Here is a 24143-nt window from a genome sequence, read left to right as displayed (position 1 = left end):
ACAATACCAAAACAAAAATTATAGTATAACAATTCATCGCACAAGACCAAATAAAACAATACACATGATAGTATGCCACAATAATATACAAAACCTAATATGATACAGTCAATACAAGGTATACAAAACAAAATGAAAATAAAGAAATGTGGTATACAACTAGTTTGAAATAATAATAAACACGTAATGCCTAATACATGAATGGATGGATTTTAAAACTAGAGATATATGTAATCTTTTAAATAGATGTTATAGAACGAATATTCTAAGTCAAATAATATACAAAATGTAAAAAAACATTTAAAAATACAACAGTGAAGGAGAATTTAATAATATATAAACATATAAAATAGTATTAAAATGTGAGATTCTAAATCAAAACAATATGTAACGAAATATGTTCTAAAAATGACTTATATACATAGGGATATATATAGAGAAAATTTAAGAGATTTCATAAAATAATTTTGTATGGGACTAAATATGTATATAGAGCTAAATTAATTTTATCATAAATTATAAATAATGGACTAAAAAACTCACATGTACAAAGTATGTTTTTTTTAAAAAAATGGGATATCTAGTTAAAATGACCATATACATATAAAAAGAAAAATAATTTAAATAACATATACACCATGTGGAAACCATTTTCAAATTGAGTTTTGGAAAATGGGAATCGATTTTAAAAAAACGAAAACGGGAGTCGCCACCAATCTTTTTAGGTGTGATTGGATCACCTTTAAAACATTTTGTTTTAAAATCATTAGTTTTGGTCCACGAAGTAAAAGAATGGGTTCGGGAGTCGGTTATGTACGAGGAAGGATTAGCATCCTCGTAATGCCCAAAAATTGGTACCTAATTGATTATCAAATGTCTTTAATGTCGAAAATTTAAAAATTTTAAGATATAATCCTCTTTAAAATATTTGAAAATTTGGGTTTACTTGTATCAAAGTATCGACTATAAGTTAGCCCTTAGAAATCTCTATCTCAAAACAGCAAAATGTTACATCCAGTAAGTTAGGACATATCACTTTGCAATTCCAAGACAGTCATTTATATTTCGAAATCCTTTAAAAACTTTAGAAGGGTACTTGACTATTCGAACTTAACGAGAAAAGTTGCAACCCAATAAGTTAGGGGACTACTTTTTCGAAATTTCCAAACACCAAGTATTGCCTTTACATTTTGTGAAAATTTTAGAGCCTTGTCTTTTTAAAGATGATGCGTGGAAAATCGTATTACATTATAAATCATAATAATATATTATTGTACTAGGTAGATAAAAAATGAATACTATGATATAAAGAATAATACATACGAAGCAAAAAAATGCAAACAAAGATATATGTATAACATGTATTGAAAATGAATAAACAAAGTACATAAACACACGAAATAATATTTAAATGATGTATGATATAAAAACATAAATCAAATAATGTATGATATACAAATAAAAGAAATATAGTGCATATTATAATAAAAATAAACTTAACACATACGTGATACATACAATATAAAACACGTGAAAAGAAACTAATATATAAAAAGGAGTAATTGATTGCTAACAAAATATACATACAATTAAAAACAAGACATTTCATAACCATTTTAAAATAATATTTAATAGATAATATAATAAAAGAATAATAATTATATGATAATATATTGGTTTAGAAATATGTAAAAGATTTCATAATATAACAACATTAGTTTTAAAAAGAAATAATATATAGTAAATAAATAAATAATTAATAAAAACATGTATATACCGTGGGTTAAAAATATGATTTAATAATAATGCTTTACATTTTTTAAAATAATATATAATAATATAATTTATATACATGATATACATATATATAAAAACAATAAATAATATGAAAATAAAACATAATAAAGATTATATAATAAAATGTAATATAAACATATAAGAAAAATAATAGATATAAAGTAACATATAAAACAATATATATATATATATATATATATATATATGTATAAGTAATTAATAAATATAATATATGTGAAAATATAATAATATATAAAAGATGTAAAATAATAATTTAAGGAAAATAATATATATAATAAGTAATAACAATATATAATTAAAAATATACTCATAATAAAACAATTTAATAATATATAATATAAAAGTAAAATTAAAATAAACAAATAATACAATATATATATAGAATAATATAATAAATATAGGACTAAATTTGAAAGCAATTAAAATATTAATACCAAATAAACAAATAAATAAAATGAAATTAAAAGTATAAAAATTGCGAGAGGACCAATTGGGTAATTAACTCAATTTTAAAAAATGCGCGGATCCTCCCCGGGTAATCGGGTCAACACGCGGATCTTGGGGGTCGCAGAACGACGCCGTTTCGTTCAAGTTATATAAGCTACCATCTCAGCTTAAAATTCATTTGCACCCCGATTTAAAAAAAAAAAAACTAAAAAATTCTCTCTGAAAAAGAGAGAAGAAGGGAGCTCCGGTTCTGGCCTTTGTACGCCACGTGTTTACCACGCGCCACCCCACGCCCCCACACACGCCCCGCCCCTAAGGGCCATCAGATACGAGGATCGGAGGGTTAAAAATCCTCGTCTCTCAAGATCCAGAACAGGTAGTCCTTCTCCTTTTCAAATACCCTTAGTATTTTGCTAAACAGTTCATATATATGTGCCAAAAAAAGAACAAGTCACTCGATTATCACCTTTGAAACTGCTTATATTTGTTTTTTTATTTCTGTATCTGTGCGCGTATATCGTTACAAGAGTTACAAAGGGCAATTTATAGCCTACGGATTTGTTACATAAGGAAAGAAATCTATGATTCTTATTGTATCTTTGACTGATGTGCTACGATTTCCTTGCCATTTTCTATTCTACTTTTTCGCGTATCTGCTGTTTGTTTCCTTTTCTTGCAGGCAATCGAGTGAGGGATCCTGCAGTGACCATGCTGGTGTAGACGCGTGCACTGATCACGGCGCTGATGGAGGGTTACTGAACCGTCGTGAGAGATGAGCAGACGCATCCGTTGAAATTGCTTCTGGAAGCTTCTGCTTGCGGCGCGAGGAGAAAGGCAGAAACCCTAAGGTTTCCTGCCTTGGTGTAACAAGCTGGACCAATTGGGCTTTTTGAATTTGGGCTAGCTAGTTTTAATTGGGTCACGGTGTTTGTGGGTCTGCTTTGGGTAGTTTGGGCTGATTAGGTTACAAATGTAACAGCTATTTGGTCATGTTAGTCTGTGTATTTGGGCTTTGTAAAAAAACTTTTATAGATCGTTTAAATTAAATAAATAAATATTTAATTATTTATCTATTAACTTTTAGTTTTAATAATCCGGCAAATTTTGGTGATTACAGCTGCCCCTCTTTGCTCATTGCTATGTAATAGGAATAGAGCAAAGACCATAAAGGACCAAATTTGCCCGGCCTAGCCCGATCTTTGCGATCTCTTCCTCGAATGGTCTTCTACCTTCTCCCTACGACCTCAAGAATGCTATGCTGATATCTTTGATCTGTTTTCTGCCGAATACAGAGACACTGAGTCTGCTTCTTCGATTTGTAAGGATGTCAAATTATCTTGAGTCTGCTTGAGAACATTTGAGAGTCATATCTGCAATGTCCTCGATTTGCTCCTTGTAAGCACAAGGATGCCAAACCATCTTGAGTCTGTTTGAGGACATTTGAGAGTCATATCTGCAATGTCCTCGATTTTTTTCTTGTAAACACAAGGATACCAAACCATCTGGAGTTTGTTTGAGAACATTTGAGAGTCACATCTGCAATGTCCTCGATTTGTTTCTTGTAAACACAAGGATACCAAACCATCTGGAGTTTGTTTGAGAACATTTGAGAGTCATATCTGCAATGTCCTCGATTTGTTTCTTGTAAACACAAGAATACCAAATCATCTTGGATCTGCTTCAGTATAAATATCTGAAGGTTAGATCTGCTATTTTTGAGAACGTCTGAGAGTCCAATCTACTGTGTCCTCGATTTGTTTCTTGTAAACACAAGAATTACCAAATCATCTTGGATCTGCTTCAGCATAAACATCTGAAGTCTGGATCTGCTATACTGAGAACATCTGAGAGTCAAATCTACTATGTCTTTGATTTGTTTCTTGTAAACACAAGAATACCAAATCATCTTGGATCTGCTTCAGCATAAACATCTGAAGTCTGGATCTACTATTTTTTTTAGAACGTTTGAGAGTCAAATCTGCAACGTCCTCGATTTGTTCCTTGTAAGCACAAGGATGCCAAACCATCTGGAGTTTGTTTGAGAACATTTGAGAGTCATATCTGCAATGTCCTCGATTTGTTCCTCATAAGCACAAGGATGCCAAACCATCTTGAATCTGTTTGAGAACATTTGAGAGTCATATCTGCAATGTCCTCGATTTGTTTCTTGTAAACACAAGAATACCAAATCGTCTTGGATCTGCTTCAGCATAAACGTCTGAAGTCTAGATCTGCCATACTGCGGCCTATTACGCCGTCTTTGATAAACTGTAGAATGATTATGCCTAAGTATGCTATGATTGAAATGAGTCGAACATGTTATGATGCAAAGTGCTGGGAATATGACCCCTATCTCAGGTGTCATCATTCATTCCTTCATTTGTCTTTCTCAAAATTTTATTCTGTAGGCCTTCATCCAATGCTATGATCTACTGAGGATGTCTGTAAGAATTGAATCATCCATTTCTTTTTGGATTGGAAGAAAAAAATCCCTCGAGTTCCTTCATCCCTTACTTACATGAATTTCTCGAACAATTGTCCTGTTTTAGTTTCTTGCATTATCTAGAAATTCCAATGTAATGTGTAAAACTTCGCTTGTGAAAATTTTTTTAGTTCATCTAGCATTATTTCAATGTAACATACTTTAAAAATATTGGGAGATGAGTAAATCTTTGAGAATAATTGGATTCGAATTGTTAACTGTACAAAGGAAATAAGTCTGATAGCCTATCTTTAAGAAGAAATAGAATATAAAGATAGCAAACAGGATAAAAATCAGATGCTCTAAATATCGCCGCTTGAGCATCTATACATTAGCTCCCTGAAGCCTTCTTTTTTTGTTCGACATGTGTTTAAAAGATCCAAAGTACTTTGTTGATGCTCTAATGTACACTGTGCCTCACTCTCTGTTAAGTCAAATAAAGTTGCTGTGTGCCCTTCAAAATTTGAGCTGCTCTTTCGGGTTTCCAACTCAAAATCCCTTTGGTCTCAAGGTGCCCTTTGTGGGTTTTCACCCTGGCCTCTCCTTTTTTTTTTTTTCAAAATTCAAGGCGCCCTTTGCGGGTTTTCACCTTAGATTCTTTTCTCTTTTAGACAAAGTACTTTTTTACTGAGTCTGAGTTCACCGGATTGGGTAGGCTCTTTCCATCCATTTCTGTCAAAATCAGTGCACCACCAGAAAAAGCCTTCTTCACGACGTACAGCCCCTCCCAATTTGGCATCCATTTTCCTTTAAAGTCCTTCTGAATGGGAAGGATTTTCTTTAGCACAAGGTCCCCCTCATGGAATTCCCTTGGACGAACCTTTTTATCATAAGCTAGCATCATACGCTTTTGGTACATCTGACCATGTCGGATAGCCTTCAGCCTCTTTTCCTCAATCAAATTTAGCTGGTCATATCGAGACTGAACCCATTCAGCTTCATCCAACTTTATCTCTGTTAAAATTCGTTGAGAAGGTATTTCCACTTCAATAGGTAAAATTGCTTCCATCCCGTAAACTAACGAGAACGGAGTTGCCCCAGTAGAAGTTCTAACAGATGTCCGATAAGCCAAGAGTGCAAACGATAGCTTTTCATGCCAGTCCCTATAAGTCTCAGTCATCTTTCCCACTACTTTCTTAATGTTTTTATTGGCAGCCTCCACTGCCCCATTCATCTTTGGACGATAGTGTGAAGAGTTGTGATGCTTGATTTTGAATTGGTCGCAAACCTCTGCTATCGTTTTGTTGTTCAAATTTAATGCATTGCCGGATATGATTTTCTCAGGCATTCCATACCGACAAATGATTTCCCTCTTCAAAAATCGACTTACAGCTGTCTTAGTAACATTTGCGTACGAAGCAGCCTCTACCCATTTTGTAAAGTAGTCAATAACTACAAAAATAAGCCGATGTCCATTCGAAGCTTTTGGCGATATTGCCCAATGACATCCATGCCCTACATGGAAAATGGCCATAGAAACGTCATGACATGTAAAGGTGAGGGTGGTACATGAATTTTGTCCCTATAAATCTGACACTTATGGCATTTTTTGGCATAATTGATACAGTCTCCTTCCATAGTGGCCCAGTAATAGCCAAACCTCATGATTTGTCTTGCCATCGTGAATCCATTCGCATGCGTACCACATACACCTTCATGGACCTCTTCTAGAATTAGCTTGGCTTTCACAGCATCGACACATCTCAAAAGTACTTGGTCTTTCCTTCTCTTATACGAACATCCCGTCAAAACATAGTCACAAGCTAATCTTCTCGTGGTTCGTTTGTCATTTTCGATGCTCGTTTGGATATTTACGATCTCTTACATATCGCAATATATCCAGATACCAAGGATTATCATCCTTTTCTTCCTCTTCAAGGTTACAACAGCTAGCTGGAAATTCATAGATACTCATTTGAATTGGTCTCATCTCTTCCTCCTTGTTTGCCTTAATCATTGAAGCCAAGGTTGCTAAAGCATCTGCCATCTAATTTTCATCTCGTGAGAGATAGTTGAAGGTGATGTCATCGAACTCTCTTAGTAACCTCAAAACTACCATTCGATAATTGATCAACTTAGGGTCTCTTGTCTCCCATTCACCTCTTAGCTGATAGATTACCAACGCAGAATCTCCATATACTTCTAGGGTTTTATGCCTCTTTCTATGGCCGCTTGGAGCCCCATGATGCATGCTTCAGATTCACCATATTATTTGTACAGTCAAAATCCAACTTGCATGTGAACGGGTAATGGTGACCATTCGGGGATACCAAGACTGCCCCAATTCCATTTCCGACTGCATTAGAAGCCCCATCAAAATTTAACTTCCATAGAAAATCTTCAGTTGCTACTATACACATTAACTCCTTATTTGGAAAATCAAAGTTCAATGGCTCATAATCCTCCAAAGCTCTACTGGCCAAGAAGTCTGCCACAGCACTCCCTTTGATAGCCTTTTGACTTACATAGACTATATCAAACTCTGAAAGTAAAATTTTCCATCTAGCCATTCTTCCATTTAAAGCCGTTGATTCCATCATGTATTTTAATGGATCTAATTTTGAGATGAGCCAAGTTGTATGGTATAGCATGTACTGCCTCAATCTCCGTGTGGTCCAAATCAACGCACAGCACAGCTTTTCGATTGACGAATATCTCATTTCACGGTCGGTGAATTTCTTGCTTGAGATAATAAATTGCCTTTTCCTTTTCCTTGACTCGTCATGCTGACCAAGCACACATCCCATAGAATTGCTGAACACTGACAAATATAGTATTAATGGTTTATCTGGACTAGGCGGAGATAACACTGGAGCATTTAACAAATACTGTTTGACTTTTTCAAAAGCATTCTGGCATTCTTCATCCCAAACACCTTGATTGTGCTTTCTGAGGAGACGAAAGATAGAATCACATTTTTCAGTCAATTGTGAAATGGACCGGGCAATGTAATTCAACCTTCCTAGGAATCCTCGAACTTCTTTTTGAGTACGTGGTGGAGGCAACTCTCGTATGGCTCTGACCTTGTCTGAGTCAACTTCAATTTCTTTTTCACTGACTACGAAGCCTAACAACTTCCCCGATCTGGCTCCAAAGGTGTACTTTGCTGGATTGAGCTTCAACTGAAATTTCCTTAATCTTAAGAACAATCCTCTCAAGACCTCAATGTGTTCTTTTTCTGTTCGCGACTTGGCAATCATATCATCAACGTATACCTCAATATCCTTATGCATCATGTCGTGAAATAAGTTTACCATGGCTCGTTGGTATGTTGCCCCTGCGTTCTTCAACCCAAATGGCATTACTTTATAACAAAAGGTGCCCCACAATGTTATGAAAGTAGTTTTATCCATATCCTCTGGATGCATCTTTATCTGATTGTATCCTGAGAAACCGTCCATGAAGGAGAACAACGAATATCTCGCCGTGTTGTCTACTAAAGTGTCGATGTGTGGCAGAGGAAAATTATCCTTTGGGCTTGCTTTGTTTAGATCTCTGTAATCAACGCACATTCGTACCTTCCCGTCTTTCTTAGGGACTGGTACAATATTAGCTACCCATTCAGAGTACTTCACTTCCTGCAGAAATCCTGCATCAAACTGCTTCTTGACCTCATCTTTTATTTTCAGGACAATGTCTGGCCGCATTTTTCGCAACTTCTGTTGTACCGGTCTACATTCTTGTCTTATCGGAAGACGATGTACTACAATGTCAGTACTCAATCCGGGCATGTCCTGATAAGACCATGCAAAGATATCTTTGAATTCCTGAAGCAACTCAATCAAGCTACGCCTTGTGTTATTAGCAATCAGTGTTCCAATTTTCACTTCCTTCCCTTCCTCTAAGGCTATATTTTCTATTGCCTCTTTTTCATGTGGCATGATTTGTTTCTCCTCCTGTTTTACCATTCTTAATAGATCGAGAGATACGCCACAATCTTGAACATCTTTAAAATCCTGAGACTCCTCTAAACACATGTCTTGCTTACAAGAGAAATCAGAACAGCGAAGATTAGCGCTCATATCATTGATATCTAGAGACCTGTGAGGGGTATGAAAGAATATACAAAGAATGAATGAATTTGAGAATGATTGTTTATGTGCTATGAATAAAAGAATAGAAGTTGTTAGAATTTAAAAGAATATCGGTTGATAAAAAAAATGCGACAATACTCTTTTAAATTGGTAAAAGTTATGCTTTATTTGAATAATAATAGATGAACATAAGCCTATTCTCATAAATGTAATCTTACTACTCCTAGGCTCTAGAGTAATAAACATGTTTCGAGAATTACTCTGAAAAATTTCTAAAGACTACAGGTGAATCCTCCGCAGTCCAATTGTTTAAAGAGCTCCTCGGTTCATAAGGGCGAATACCCTCGAGGTTTTCCTGTCCAAACCACTCACTATGTACAACATTGATCTGATGGCTCTCTTCTACCAGCAACCCTCTAGACTTAAAGGTTTTGGATATAGGTGGGAATATCATCAGTTCCCAGTCCACCTCTCCTCCGTTCAAATGCGCATTCCTTCTCGCTTGACGCTTTTCCATCTCCTGTCTCTTTTGTTTATAGTCTGACTTAAAACCCAAACCAAAACGATCCTTCTTTTCTATCAATTTTGGGACTTGAATCCCTCCTTGCAACTCTAGTCCTTTTCCTGGCAATGTTCTTTTCCCCATCATTATTTGCGAGGCCATCCTTGTTGCTCTAGATATTTTGGGAAGCGGCACCTCGCTTCCCTCCGAAATAAAGGTGGCATTAACAATTTCCAAGGAACGAAAAGAACACTCGATAGCCTCCTCATTTGTCTCCACATAAGGGGCTTTACTGGTAACAGATACTATGATGTCCTCTTCTGCATTGATGGTTATCAAGCGTCCGTCTGTCACCAACTTTAATTTTTGGTGCAGTGAAGAAGGCACCGCTCCTGCTGAGTGTATCCATGGCCTCCTCAACAAACAATTATAGGAGGGCTTGATATCTATTACCAGGAAGTCAACTTCGTATGTATTTGGTCCAATTTCTAGAGGGATGTCAATCCGCCTTATTACTTTCCTTTCAGTTCCGTCAAAGGCTCTTACCATATTATGACACGTCTTCATGTACGAACTGTCGATGGGCAATCTATTCAATGTAGATAATGGAAGGATGTTCAAAGCGGACCCATTATCAACGAGTACACTTGGAAGCGTGTATCCTTTGCAACGAGTGGTGATGTGCAAAGCCTTAGTTGACCCTATGCCCCTAGGTGGAATTTCATCATCATTAAAGTAGATGAAATTATCGGCATTAATGTTATTTATCAACCGGTCCAACTTATTGACAGATATATCATGAGTGACATATGTCTCGTTGAGTACTTTTAACAACGCTTCTCGATGTATTTCAGAGCTTAGCAGTAAGGCTAAAATCGATATGCGTGCTAGTTGTTTATGCAACTGCTCGACCACACTGTACTCACTATGCTTAAGGAACTTTAGAAATTTCTTAGCCTCCTCCTCACCTACGGGCTCGTTAACAGGTACTTCACTCTTTTTCTTAATTTCAACATTCTTGGGTTTTGTGGGCTCTACATTGACGTCCCCCATATCATAACGCCTCCCACTCCGCATATAGGAACCTTCATCTCGTACATCTTTAGATGCACTGGCTATGTTTCCTTCTCCTGGCACCGTCACACTACAGTCATAACTCCATGGTACTTTCTTGCTATCCTTGTAAGGGAAAGGAGTAGGTGTATGGATAATAACCTTAGGCGTTGCTGGTGTCCCCATTTCATTATTCCCTGGCAGGGAGATAATAATCCTTGGTCTACTGGTTCTTTGCTGTTCATTTTCTAGCACACATACTTGCTTTTCACTAGAGCTACCTTCATAAACCTGTAGCTCTTTGTTGTCTATAAAGCCTTGCACCAAGGCCTTGAATTCCTCGCAATCTTCACGGAACTCACCGTAGTCCCATGCATTTTTAGAAGTCAACATACCTCTCTTCATCATCTCCTCCCAGATTACCCTCATAGGTATCCTTATCTCCCCAACATTTTCCTTTTCCCTTATTTTACCGACTTTACCAATGGCATTTATTCCCTGATTGTAATTGTTTGGTAAAGGATTCTCCGTACTTGAGGTATTCTCAAATTTCAGAACCCCATTCTTGATCAACCTCTCTACGGCTTTCTTGAATCCAATACAATTCTCGATTGAGTGCCCCGATATTCCAGCATGATACTCACATCTGGCATTTGCATCATACCATTTAGGATACGGAGGTTGTAATGGTTTTAAATGAAAAGGGGCTATAGCATGTGCATCATATAGATTTTAATAGAGCTCTCTATACGTCACATGTATGGGTGTAAATTGCATCCTCTCATGCCTAGTGTTGGATTCCTACTTTTGAGAGCCTTGTTGCCCAACTGTGGCTACTTTGGGTTGGCTAACTGTGACTGCTTTTGAATTGAAATCACTTGTATTGTTTACCTCGTTGTCTTTTCTTCTTGGGGCTGATCTTTTGGCTACTTCCCCCTCAATTCTTCCCCCTCTTATGGCATTCTCTATCATCTCTCCTGCCATAACTATGTCCGCAAAACTTTTAGTAGTGCTTCTAATCATATGAGTAATAAATGGGGCTTTCAGAGTATTAATAAATAACATAGTGGTCTCCTTCTCCAACAGTGGTGGTTGGACCTGCATCGCTACCTCTCTCCACCTCTGTGCATATTACCTAAAATTCTCATTAGGCTTCTTCTCCATGTTTTGTAAGGTAATCTTGTCAGGGGTTATGTCTGTTACATGATTGTATTGTTGCATGAAGGCTTGTGCAAGATCCCTCCATGAACTTATTCTAGCCCGGCTCAACTGATTGTACCATCTGGCTGCCGCACCTATTAAACTATCTTGAAAATATTGAACCAACAGCTGGTCATTATTTACATACCCCGTCATCCTTCTGCAAAACATTGTGATGTGAGCCTCTGGGCAAGTAGTGCCATTGTACTTTTCAAATTCTGGCATTTTGAATTTGTGAGGTAACACTAGGTTTGGGACTAGACTTAAGTCCTTGGCATCAACCCCATGATTATTGCCAGTGCCTTCCAAAGCCTTGAACTTTTCTTCTAACCATCTGCAGTGTTCATCCAATTTCCTTGCAGCTTCGACCTTCAAATCATCTTTTTCCACCATATCTAGATCGGGAACAAGAGGATTAGTAAGATTGTCACCCATATTAAGTCCTGAACCAATCGGGAAATTCACATGGACACCAAAGATCAATCGGCCCATCTTTGAAGCCTCACAAGTAGTAGATGGCCTTCTAGGAGGTGCCTCAGTTTGCAATGATACATACGGCGGTGTAAAACCTGGAGGAGGACCCTCATTTTCCTCTTCAGTGATGGCCATAGGAGCTTTTCCTTTCTCGGTGGCCCTCGATGAATCGAGCCATTTCGCCATTATATTCCTCCAAGCTTCCATCATTTGCTCCTCATCTCATTCTCGCATTTTAGCTAATCGTTTTGCAATCGGTCTTGCATATCCTTTTGCAAGCTGCTCAAACCTTTGATCCATGTTCTTAGTTTTAGTGCGAGTGCCGTAAGGATGTGTAATTTCCAGTTTTTCTTTTCTACCTTTATAAAGAAACTTTAACTAATTAGGGTCTTTCTATAACCTTGAATGCATATGATATGATGTAATGCAAAATGTATGAATGCAACAAAGGCATCAATCTCGATTCAATCCCATTTAGAAAACTTTATTTAGAAAAAGAATATCTTTACATATAAATGGATTACAAGTACGCTTTCGCCCTAATGCCCAAAGTTTTAACTCTACTTAATAAAAGGGCTAGCTCTCTTCCTATGTCTGACGACGTCCCACACATCATACTCAATACATCGGCTCGTACAGCCAAGTCTTGCACATATTCAGCAACATCTCGAATCTGAGCTATGGCTTCTTCCATGACATGATCCCTTTCTCTAATCTGCCCTCTAGACTGATGAAGCTCTCCCTTCAGATAATTTCCTTGCATCTCAAGTTGCTCGATCTGAAGTTTACCTTCCTGTAATGCTGCTTCCAAATCTTCAACTTTAATCTTTAGCTCTTTTAACTCAACTGTAGAATCTTGGTTGCGATGCCAACGAAGGGATCTTCCAAGCTCAGTTACTTTAGACTTCAACTCTTTATTCTCTTCTTCCAATGCCAAATTTCGTGATTGCATCTCCTGAAACTTCTTTTCCCAGTACTCAGCTCTAGCTTTTCCTTCTTGGACCTCTTTTTGCAACTGATCTGAAGACCCTCCTATTTTCGCTTTTCTCAAGGATACCTGTGCCTTTTTGTAGTGTTCCTTCAAGTCATCTCTATCCTCTTCAATCTTCCTCTTTTCCTTTCTTTCTTTTTCAACCTCCATCTTCTGGACATCAGTATCTAAACTCAAGTACATCTTTTCTTCTTCAAGCTTTGCTATCCTTTTCTCGAGCTCCAGATTTTTCCTCTCAAATTCTTGCTTCATAATTTCTAACTCCGAAGGCATCACTTGTAGATATTCCTCCATTGGTCGAGCTCCTTCCATATTTGGCTCAAGAATATTATCATTAATCCTTCTACCTCTCTATTCAACATATTCTGGAGTCGTAGCAGGGCCAATAACTACTCCTTTTAACTGACACGTCTTGTTCCAAGCGCTAGAGATCTCACCGACCTTTTTCTTGTAATCTGCTCCTCTATATGCGAACTCACTTTGAATTAGCCCATGAGTTGCTGGCACGAACTACCTCAAATCGAATTGCCTTAACACGAGCAAGGGGGCATAACCAATGGCACCCCAAATTCCCAATAAAGGGACCCAATCGAAACTGCCGCAACGGTAAAGAATCTCACTAGGAATCATCCACGGAGCTCTCCACTCAACATCTTTCGGCTGAAGATTTTGTAGTAGTGCCATCCAATTCTCCTCTGGAACATCAACTTTCCTAGTTGAAGCAACTATATCCTTCAGTGGTGAGTAATCCTCGAAGAAAACCCGACAAACAACCTTATCTATCAACCAAAAATGACTATAGAACCAAGCTAGAAGTAATTGTGCACAACCAACAAACCTGCCTGCACCAGCTTTTCTACATGTGCCTAAGGACCTGAATGTCTCTGCCAAAATTGCAGGGACAGAAGTGACCCTCTTATTGAGTCTATGGAAAAGATCTGTGGTTGCCTCATCCACATATCCCAAAGCCCTAGGGAACACCATCAATCCGTACAAACTTAAGGCAAATACATCTACCCTTTTTGTTTCATCGGGATGCGTCAAAATCAGGCCCTTCAAAGCGTCCCATGAAATGCACTTGCACTCACCTTTCTCTTTAATCCTGGCTGTAATCCACTGCTCGCTCATCCCTGTAATAGCCATCAATTTCTTCCAAAAGGTAGGGACATTAACAGCTCGAGAATAGATTCTATCCGCTTGGAACCTGGGACATCGTAACAAGGCAGTGTACTCCTCTACGGTAGGCACCAAGTCTACTTCCCTGAAAGTAAAGCAACTGTACGCTGGATTCCAAAACTGAGCCAGGGCTCGGAACAAATGCTCATCTATTTGAACATCGAGCAAGTAAGGTAAGTCTCCGTAATTACCATAGAATAACTGTTTAGTCTCGCTGCCCCATTGATCCCAAATCTCCTTAAGCTCTTGGAGATTATTCTGCGTAACACTGATGTGAGTATATCCTGACAGCTCCGATACATATCCCACAGCTATACTATCTCCCTTTTCTAACTGAGTTTGCTCAGACCATCTATGGACGTTGGCGTTACCCTCCACTCTATCAAGAAGTCCGTCCTCCATAATAAAACTCTCTAATTTAGACACTGACCGTGAATTGATACCTTTGTAAATGCAAAATGTCATGCAAACAAAAAAAAAAGAAATAGTCAGTATCACATGATATCAATAAATCTCAACAATAATTTATAAGGGTAATATCTAAAGTTTAACTCTAACTAAGTTGGGCTCTTACGGTTTTTTCTATATGAGGTTGGTTCTAAAGTTTGAGGTACCTGAACCAACAGATTCCTCGATCCTCACCCATTATAGGCTCATTTGAATCGAGTTCAGTTCAGGGGAATACATTTCCCTATGGCTACACGAAGATGAAAATCTCACGAAACCATAGGTACGAATGTATCCCGAAAGTGATCCACTATCCTGCACGGAGGCGAAAACCTCACGAAGGCGTAGCTTCTCACTCCCACTTGAGGGTGTGACCACAATAGTCATGCAAATGCAATGCGCATTAGAATATAGCAACACATGCAATAATACAAACACATGTAATGCAAAGAGGATTAAATTTTAAAATTTTTAATTTTCGACATTAAGACAAGAGATAATCAATTACACGGCTTGACTCTCTTAAACGTCCCCAGCGGAGTCGCCAAGCTGTGGAAACCATTTTCAAATTGAGTTTTGGAAAATGGGAATCGATTTTAAAAAAACGAAAACGGGAGTCGCCACCAATCTTTTTAGGTGTGATTGGATCACCTTTAAAACATTTTGTTTTAAAATCATTAGTTTTGGTCCACGAAGTAAAAGAATGGGTTCGGGAGTCGGTTATGTACGAGGAAGGATTAGCATCCTCGTAATGCCCAAAAATTGGTACCTAATTGATTATCAAATGTCTTTAATGTCGAAAATTTAAAATTTTAAGATATAATCCTCTTTAAAATATTTGAAAATTTGGGTTTACTTGTATCAAAGTATCGACTATAAGTTAGCCCTTAGAAATCTCTATCTCAAAACAAAAAATGTTACATCCAAGAAGTTAGGACATATCACTTTGCAATTCCAAGACAGTCATTTATATTTGAAATCCTTTAAAAACTTTAGAAGGGTACTTGACTATTCGAACTTAACGAGAAAAGTTGCAACCCAATAAGTTAGGGACTACTTTTTGAAATTTCCAAACACCAAGTATTGCCTTTACATTTTGTGAAAATTTTAGAGCCTTGTCTTTTTAAAGATGATGCGTGGAAAATCGTATTACATTATAAATCATAATAATATATTATTGTACTAGGTAGATAAAAATGAATACTATGATATAAAGAATAATACATACTGAAGCAAAAAATGCAAACAAAGATATATGTATAACATGTATTGAAAATGAATAAACAAAGTACATAAACACACGAAATAATATTTAAATGATGTATGATATAAAAACATAAATCAAATAATGTATGATATACAAATAAAAGAAATATAGTGCATATTATAATAAAATAAACTTAACACATACGTGATACATACAATATAAAACACGTGAAAAGAAACTAATATATAAAAAGGAGTAATTGATTGCTAACAAAATATACATACAATTAAAAACAAGACATTTCATAACCATTTTAAAATAATATTTAATAGATAATATAATAAAAGAATAATAATTATATGATAATATATTGGTTTAGAAATATGTAAAAGATTTCATAATATAACAACATTAGTTTTAAAAAGAAATAATATATAGTAAATAAATAAATAATTAATAAAAACATGTATATACCGTGGGTTAAAAATATGATTTAATAATAATGCTTTACATTTTTTAAAATAATATATAATAATATAATTTATGATACATGATATACATATATATAAAAACAATAAATAATATGAAAATAAAACATAATAAAGATTATATAATAAAATGTAATATAAACATATAAGAAAAATAATAGATATAAAGTAACATATAAAACAATATATATATATATATATATATATATATATATATATGTATAAGTAATTAATAAATATAATATATGTGAAAATATAATAATATATAAAAAGATGTAAAATAATAATTTAAGGAAAATAATATATATAATAAGTAATAACAATATATAATTAAAAATATACTCATAATAAAACAATTTAATAATATATAATATAAAAGTAAAATTAAAATAAACAAATAATACAATATATATATAGAATAATATAATAAATATAGGACTAAATTTGATGTTTAACAAAATTATAGGGCAAATTCACAAAGCTAAAACTGAATTAAGACCCAATTTGAAACATTCACGAAATCAAAGGAGTCATTAGGCAAATAGCCCTATTCCCAAAACGTCACCGTTTCCCTAATACGATTGTAAATCATTGGGAGGGTCGAATTGAAATGCAATTAAAATATTAATACCAAATAAACAAATAAATAAAATGAAATTAAAAGTATAAAAATTGCGAGAGGACCAATTGGGTAATTAACTCAATTTTAAAAAATGCGCGATCCTCCCGGGTAATCGGGTCAACACGCGGATCACGGGGGTCGCAGAATCAGCGCCGTTTGTTCAAGTTATATAAGCTACCATCTCACTTAAAATTCATTTGCACCCGATTTAAAAAAAAAACTAAAAATTCTCTCGAAAAGAGAGAAGAAGGAGCTCAGGCTCGGCCTTTGTATGCCACGCCTTGTACGCCACCTTCACCACCACACCCCATGCCACCGTCCTAAGGGCCACTGTATACGAGGATCGGAGGGTTAAAAATCCTCGTCTCTCAAGATCCAGAACAGGTAGTCCTTCTCCTTCTCAAATACCCCTAGTATTTTGCTAAACAGTTCATATATATGTGCCAAAAAAAGAACAAGTCACTCGATTATCACCTTTGAAACTGCTTATATTTGTTTTTTTATTTCTGTATCTGTGCGCGTATATCGTTACAAGAGTTACAAAGGGCTTTTTATAGCCTACGGATTTGTTACATAAGGAAAGAAATCTCTGATTCTTATTGTGTCTTTGACTGATGTGCTATGATTTCCTTGCCATTTTCTATTCTGCTTTTTCGCGTATCTACTATTTGTTTCCTTTTCTTGCAGGCAATCGAGCGAGGGATCCGGCAGTGACCATGCTGGTGTAGACGCGTGCACTGATCACGGCGCTGATGGAGGGTTACTGAACCGTCGTGAGAGACGAGCAGACGCATCCGTTGAAATTGCTTCGAAGCTTCGCTATGCGCGAGGAGAAAGGCAGAAACCCTAGGGTTTCCTGCCTTGGTGTAACAAGCTGGACCAATTGGGCTTTTTGAATTTGGGCTAGCTAGTTTTAATTAGGTCACGGGTGTTTGTGGGTCTGCTGGGTAGTTTGGGCCTGATTAGGTTACAAATGTAACGGGCTATTTGGTTTGTTGATCGTGTATTTGGGCTTTGTAAAAAAAACTTTTATAGACTGTTTAAATTAAATAAATAAATATTTAATTATTTATCTATTAACTTTTAGTTTTAATAATCCGGGCAAATTTTGGTGATTACACACCATATATAAAAAGGATCGAATATGAGGATAAAATATAAATATTGATAAATATAAGACATATGAAAAATTTTAAATGAATGATAAAACGATTTTAAGGATATATCAAGTTTTAAAATAAATATATATATATATATATATTTATATATATATATAACAACACAAAACAAATCGCATATATCTAAAATAAATAATATATGAAAACCTTAGATTAATAATAAAATAATTGAAAAGTAAAAGGTATTACAAATTTTTAATTAGTATTAAAAGAAAAGATTAAAACCTAAGTAGATATATGTATACATTATATAAAATATGATAAATAAAATAATACATGATAAAACCCTTTAATATAACTAGTAAAAAAGAACAATGATTTAAGATAAACATTATGTAGAATATTAAAATAAATGAAATAAAAAAGCGTTAAAATCCAAATAACTAAGGACCAAATCAGAACAGAAAACAAAATTCGAGGCGAAAAGTGTAAGAGAATAAGCGCATAAGGACCAGATTGTAACACTCACTGCAAAAAAGGGACTAATAGGGAAATTATACCCTATCATCAAAACGGTGTCATTCCCCTGTACTACCTTCAAAAGGTCAAAGGACTAAATCGAATCCAAATAAAACAAAAGAGTCCAAATTAAAAAAATAAAAGAATGGGATTGAATCGCAGTAGGAATAAGGAGGGACTAAGAGCACAAATTTCCCATTAATGGGAAGCACGCGGATCCTCCCCGAGTCGGGTCACGTGCGCGCGGGTAATGCCAAATAGGTGTACACGGCGTCATTTTTACTCCTTTAAAAGGACTAAAATCAACCAAATTCGGCCGATCCTCCTTACCCCCCTTTTCTTCTCATTTGAGAAACCCTAGATCCCCTCTCATCCATCGAATCCCATCCCCCAAACAATCACCTGCACATCATGCTTAGAGGACGAGATTTTTAGCCTCAAGGTCTCCCCCTGACTTCTATTTCAACAAAGTAGAGGGTGACCCATGGCGCATTTACCAGGTAAGCCCCTTTTCCTCTTTTCTTTTTCTTATTTTCTTTCGCATATATGAACCACAAATCCAGAAAAAATGAAAACTAAAGGAAGTAAAGCATTTAGAGATCTTTTTTGGAAATCACCTTCTGTATTTTAATACTCATAGTGTGCGCGTAAAAAACTTACAAGTGATTCTCTTTAGGCTTTATAGCTGAGAGAAGAAAAAATAAAAATAAAAAATACAATTTTTTGCTATTTTCTTGCGTCTATTGTTTTCTTGGGTTTGGTGTGCAGGTACGGGTGCTGTGCTGACGTACGGAGGCACGGGCGTGGCTGCTAGAGGGTATGGAGGCTAGGGCTGCTGTCCAGTTGTGGCGCATCTGCTGCTAGGGTTAAGGTTTGCCAAAATTTGGTTTAGTATTTGGGCCGTTTGGGCTCATTCTGCGTATTGGGCTTTAATTGGTTATTGGGTTGTTTTGTACTAAAGACTTGGACTGTAGACTATTGATTTGGTTTAATTATTTATTTATTTGTTGTATTTTATCTTGGGTTTCTAGTGGGCCCGGGCAAATTGGCCCGTTTACACATATGTATGAAAGTTTTTAATTTAGAAGAAATTTTATGGCTGATTTTTACATGAATGATGGTATTAAGTTCGGTAATGCCTTGTACCCTGTTCTAGGCTCGGAATACGGGTAAGGGGTTACACATAGAGTTGAGATTGCACTTAAATTGCCCTAAAATCAGAACTTGGCGAGTTAGGGCCATACGCCCATGTGCTCGGCCGCGTGGGGGTCCAAACGCCCGTGTGAAGGGTTGCACACAACCGTGTAACAGAGGTACACGCCCGTGTGAAGCAGGGACATGGCCGCGTGAACAGGCCATGTAACTCTCTGTCCAAAATCACTAAAATAAAGTGTAGGGAGGACACGACCGTCTAGCTAGGCCGTGTGACACAAAAACTCAAATCCCTAATTCCCAAACTCACACGCCCATGTGCCTAAGGAACACAGCCGTGTGAACTCCGACAAAATCCCCAAATTGGCCACACGACCGTTTGGCATCCAAAATTGACCGAAAACCCTAATTCCCAAATCCACAAGGCCGTGTGCTAGCCCGAAACCACCATCTAAGCCACCGGAATCATCCCTAATCTTTGCCCTATCAAAAATATATCAGAAAGTAGCAGTTCCTCCTCACTTCCAATGTCTGGAACCCAAGATCTTCGGGTTAACACAAAAAAAAAAATATGTCGAAATAGAAATTTTGCAAAAACGATAATGTAAAGACAAGGTTTCTAATCCCACACCTATTTTGACGACGAAGTAGACGACAGAGGCGCGACAATCCAGAATTTGTAGGCAAAACGCTTCCAAAGCACTCACAACAACTCCCCAAAAAGAAAAAGAACAGGAGAAGACAAAACAAAAAGAAAAGCAAAGGAACGTCCAAACTAAAAATAAAAATATAGTAACTAATATTTAATAACTGAAAACAACCAAAATAAATAAAATAAAATAAATAAAACATAGACTCCCCAAAAATGCACCTTCTACATCTCAAACCCGGATCCTCAAGGTATGCTAACACTCACTTAACCACCAGACCAGTAGGTCCATTCTTGTTTCTAAAGGGTACAACTAGTCATTTACGTGCGACCTCCTCATTGCCCCTATGCTCAATCTCTAAACTTCTAGGCCCAAAATTCGGGGCGTTATACGCATATAATAAGATTTCTAGTATAGATAACATGGTTGATTGAGTTAATGTCACGGATCAACTCCATATTATATCTTTTCAAAGAAAAAATATTTTTAATACTGAATTTTCCTTTCTCCAATATGATAACATTTTGATAACATATTAACACAATAGCATTTTAAGTGCTATAGAAAATAACAATACCAATGATAAGCAATTGGAGTGCATTTGATATTCTTAATATGATGTATTTATCTATTTAAATTTTTTTACTTACAATTTAAATTAATTTTTCATTTTAATTTTGTGCATTTTGCATATGTATTGTTATTATTAGTTTCAAATCATATATTTTATTATTTATTTTATATTGTTTTGAAACACACACTTATATATCAAATATGCAATTTCTACCCTCATAATTTTTTAGTATTTATAAACAAAAGATGATAAATAATTCATATTTGCATATAGGTGAATTTCAGCACTAGTTGGTTTTGACTGTTAAGTTTATTGGGATATAAGATCTTCTTAACATGGTTCATACTTATAAGCAAGATGTAATTGAAGTCCCGTGAATGAGTTGCAGGCAGAAGTTACCAGGAGCTTGATTTTTGGCTAACGCCTTTCGAAATACTATAAGCTGCCACAACAACAGAGGCACCAACCATAGCAAAGGGACCAGTATCAATAACTCCTTCAATATGGCCTTCAATCTGGTAACTGTCGGCAGAGCCTGTTTTGCAACACACAGCGAAGTGCTCACAGTTGTTAGTAAACATGTCGTAGGGGCCAAACCCATTCCGTTCAAGGAAATCAGTTGCGGCGCTAATAACTAAATGGGGAGGCCTGGAATAGCGTGGGCAACAAGTACCACGTTTTCTTTTAGAGAATTCTGGATAGGTAACTCCATACTCATAGATCTGGAGCGTGTCACCATCAAGGAAACAATCTATGCATACTTTTGCTATTTCACCATTTACGACTCGCTTGTCTCCACATTTATGGCATGTAGGTAGCTCCCCAAGTTTCTTGGCTGCTCCCTGGAGATGAATCACCATGTCGTCCCCCACATATATTCCTGCAGTGCTCAATCAGAAACACCCAATGTTTGTGTGTGTATACATGTTATGATCTTCTGGGTATATGGATAAAAAATTGAAAAGAAATAGAAGCAAACCATGGTGATCATAGAGACCTCCCTTTCTTTCACAGTAGATGTGATCCCCTGGTTGAGGAAACCTTGGTATGCTTGGTTTGCTTGGTTTGCTTTGTGGCTGTCCCATTTTTTATTTCTAGTTAAAATCTTTTGTTTTAAGTTGTGTTTTTAGCAAAAAACTAAGACAAATTTATAGTAGATGTGATTAGAAGAAGCGACAAAAAATCGAGAATCAAATGTAATAAAGAGAAAACATATAATTATGCTTTGAAAGTTTTGGAAAGGAGGTTCTGATGCTTGCTAGACAATATTGTTCAAAGGAATCAAACGTTCCTTCAATGGTGCCAGTTTACATACCAATGTAAATGCTTGACATGATTTTAGTTGCATTAAAGCCCCTACTGCCTATAACCTTTAGCTCTAATTTTACGGATAGATTTGAAATATATTTAAATTATTTGGAAAATATAGTTGTTTCATCATAAATAATGCTCTATAAATGTGGTGCAGATGAAACCTGTGTTGGAGAAATTATGGTTTCAGCTACAAGAGCAGTTTCAACTTATGTTGTAGCTAGGCTGAAACAATAATTTATCATGTTTAGAACTGATAATCTTTTTACCTAAATCTATTTGAATGTTGAACTCATAATCTGTTGCAAGCTTTCATGGCACGTCTTAGAAGATTAATCTAACGGAGGAACAAATCATAACTGATCGAATTTCAATTCATCATGCAAATCGAATTTCCTATTTTATGGGAATTGGATCGACTGAGTTAAAGAATATCTTGATATTTTCATTATCTATCCTAAACTTTGTTAAGACATTTTGTAGTCCTATTTTGTAAGATACTTTGATAGGAATTGTTATTGTAATATATTTGTATTTTATCTGGTGGCGAAATCTGAAAATTTTTTTAGAGGACCGAAATTAAATTGTAATTTTTATGGTAGTAAAAATATAATTTCACCATTTTAATAGTTTATATCCTCATAAATTTTAAAATATTAAATCAATTTTTATCATTTTTAAGGGGCTAAAGTGCATTTTTATTTTTACTAATTTAAATTTTTAAAAATTTAAAGCACTTAAATGAAAAATTTTCCATTTTAGGAAGAAACTAAGGCCCCTACCAACCCCCCTAGCTACTCCCCTGATTTCATCGTGGCTAAAATAACTATATATGTGAAGCTTGACTTAGTTTGTACGAAAGTTAGCGCTTTATATTATTCTATTAGGAACCACTTTGATTCTATAGCTATGTTTTTTCGAGAAAAAATTTAGTGGAAAGTGATCTAGATTTTTTGTATAAGTGTAAGTTTGGTATATAGTGAGTTTTAGGATTTAAATCCGTCAGGATCTAGTGCCTTTAGTATAGTGATTTTGATTATATGTACTTGTAATTTTTCAAAAAAAAATTAGTTTAATAAAATATTCATCAGTATCATTAATATATTCATATATTGTCTTCAATAGTTTTTACATGTAAAGAAAAAATTAGGGTTCGGGAGTCGGTTACGCGCGAGAAAGGTATTAGCATCCTCGCGACGCCCAAAATTGGTATATTATAAAACACGTGTTGTCTTGATTTTCAAAAATACAAGTTCAATGTAACATTTAGTCGTGATCTGATTGAAAAGACGAGAAATTTTAGTTTTTTCGGTTTTTCAGAAGAGTGTTCCGTCTTTAATACGGGCCGACAAATTCCATCCAACATAGCGATGAAATCTACGGCTTAATGTTAAATCGATACATTGCCTTACTTATTAAAAAACAAGAATAAGATTTTTGAAATAATGCAAAGCAAATTAATAAATAAAAATAAATAGAAGACAGATCTAGAAGTATATTGAAGCAAATATAAGTGTGACAATAATATTACAAACAATAAAGATGTATGCGATATTAGGCGTAATCGAGAATTAAACATAATAATAATGATATTAAGAGTATGTACGTAAAATATATATATATATATATAAATAGTAATAGTGTCGAAATATACTATATATAGTATTTGAAATCTATACATAAAATAGTAAAATATATATATAACTTGTATTGTTAAAATATATACATAATATATACATATATATGTATAAAATGAATATTGAAAATGTATGTACATGACATATATGAAAAATACATTAAAATAAAATTAAAATAACTGATGATGGTGAAAATAATAGGTAGAATAATAAATATACGAAAATAATACTATATATAAGC

At 35.4% G+C, this 24143-nt stretch overlaps 3 protein-coding genes across 4 annotated transcripts; all 3 read right to left on the bottom strand.

Moving 5' to 3' along the window:
• Positions 1-12232: 12232 nt before the first annotated feature.
• Positions 12233-13313, bottom strand: LOC128296475 (spindle pole body component 110-like). Its single transcript, XM_053031708.1, has 2 exons — positions 12636-13313; positions 12233-12289 (listed from the first exon to the last, which is right to left on the bottom strand). Exons 1-2 carry the CDS (start codon positions 13311-13313, stop codon positions 12233-12235), a joined length of 735 nt encoding a protein of 244 aa, XP_052887668.1.
• Positions 13314-13511: 198 nt separating this feature from the next.
• LOC128296474 (uncharacterized) lies at positions 13512-14642 on the bottom strand. Its single transcript, XM_053031707.1, has 2 exons — positions 14621-14642; positions 13512-14461 (listed from the first exon to the last, which is right to left on the bottom strand). Exons 1-2 carry the CDS (start codon positions 14640-14642, stop codon positions 13512-13514), a joined length of 972 nt encoding a protein of 323 aa, XP_052887667.1.
• Positions 14643-21160: 6518 nt separating this feature from the next.
• On the bottom strand, positions 21161-22073 carry LOC108474741 (protein LEAD-SENSITIVE 1-like). 2 transcript variants are annotated; one of them, XM_053018248.1, is made up of 3 exons: positions 21934-22073; positions 21628-21834; positions 21161-21489 (listed from the first exon to the last, which is right to left on the bottom strand). In XM_053018248.1, exons 1-3 carry the CDS (start codon positions 22037-22039, stop codon positions 21350-21352), a joined length of 453 nt encoding a protein of 150 aa, XP_052874208.1. In that variant the 5' UTR covers positions 22040-22073; the 3' UTR covers positions 21161-21349. The 2 variants fall into 2 exon arrangements, with proteins under 2 accessions (XP_052874208.1, XP_017632244.1); XM_017776755.2 differs by having other exon boundaries at positions 21161-21834.
• Between the last annotated feature and the right edge of the window lie 2070 nt (positions 22074-24143).

The sequence above is a fragment of the Gossypium arboreum genome, chromosome 8, assembly GCF_025698485.1.
Source record: "Gossypium arboreum isolate Shixiya-1 chromosome 8, ASM2569848v2, whole genome shotgun sequence".
Taxonomy (NCBI): Eukaryota; Viridiplantae; Streptophyta; class Magnoliopsida; order Malvales; family Malvaceae; genus Gossypium; species Gossypium arboreum.
The sequence above is the reverse complement of the archived record's forward strand: the minus strand, read 5'-3'. Positions and strand labels throughout refer to the sequence as shown.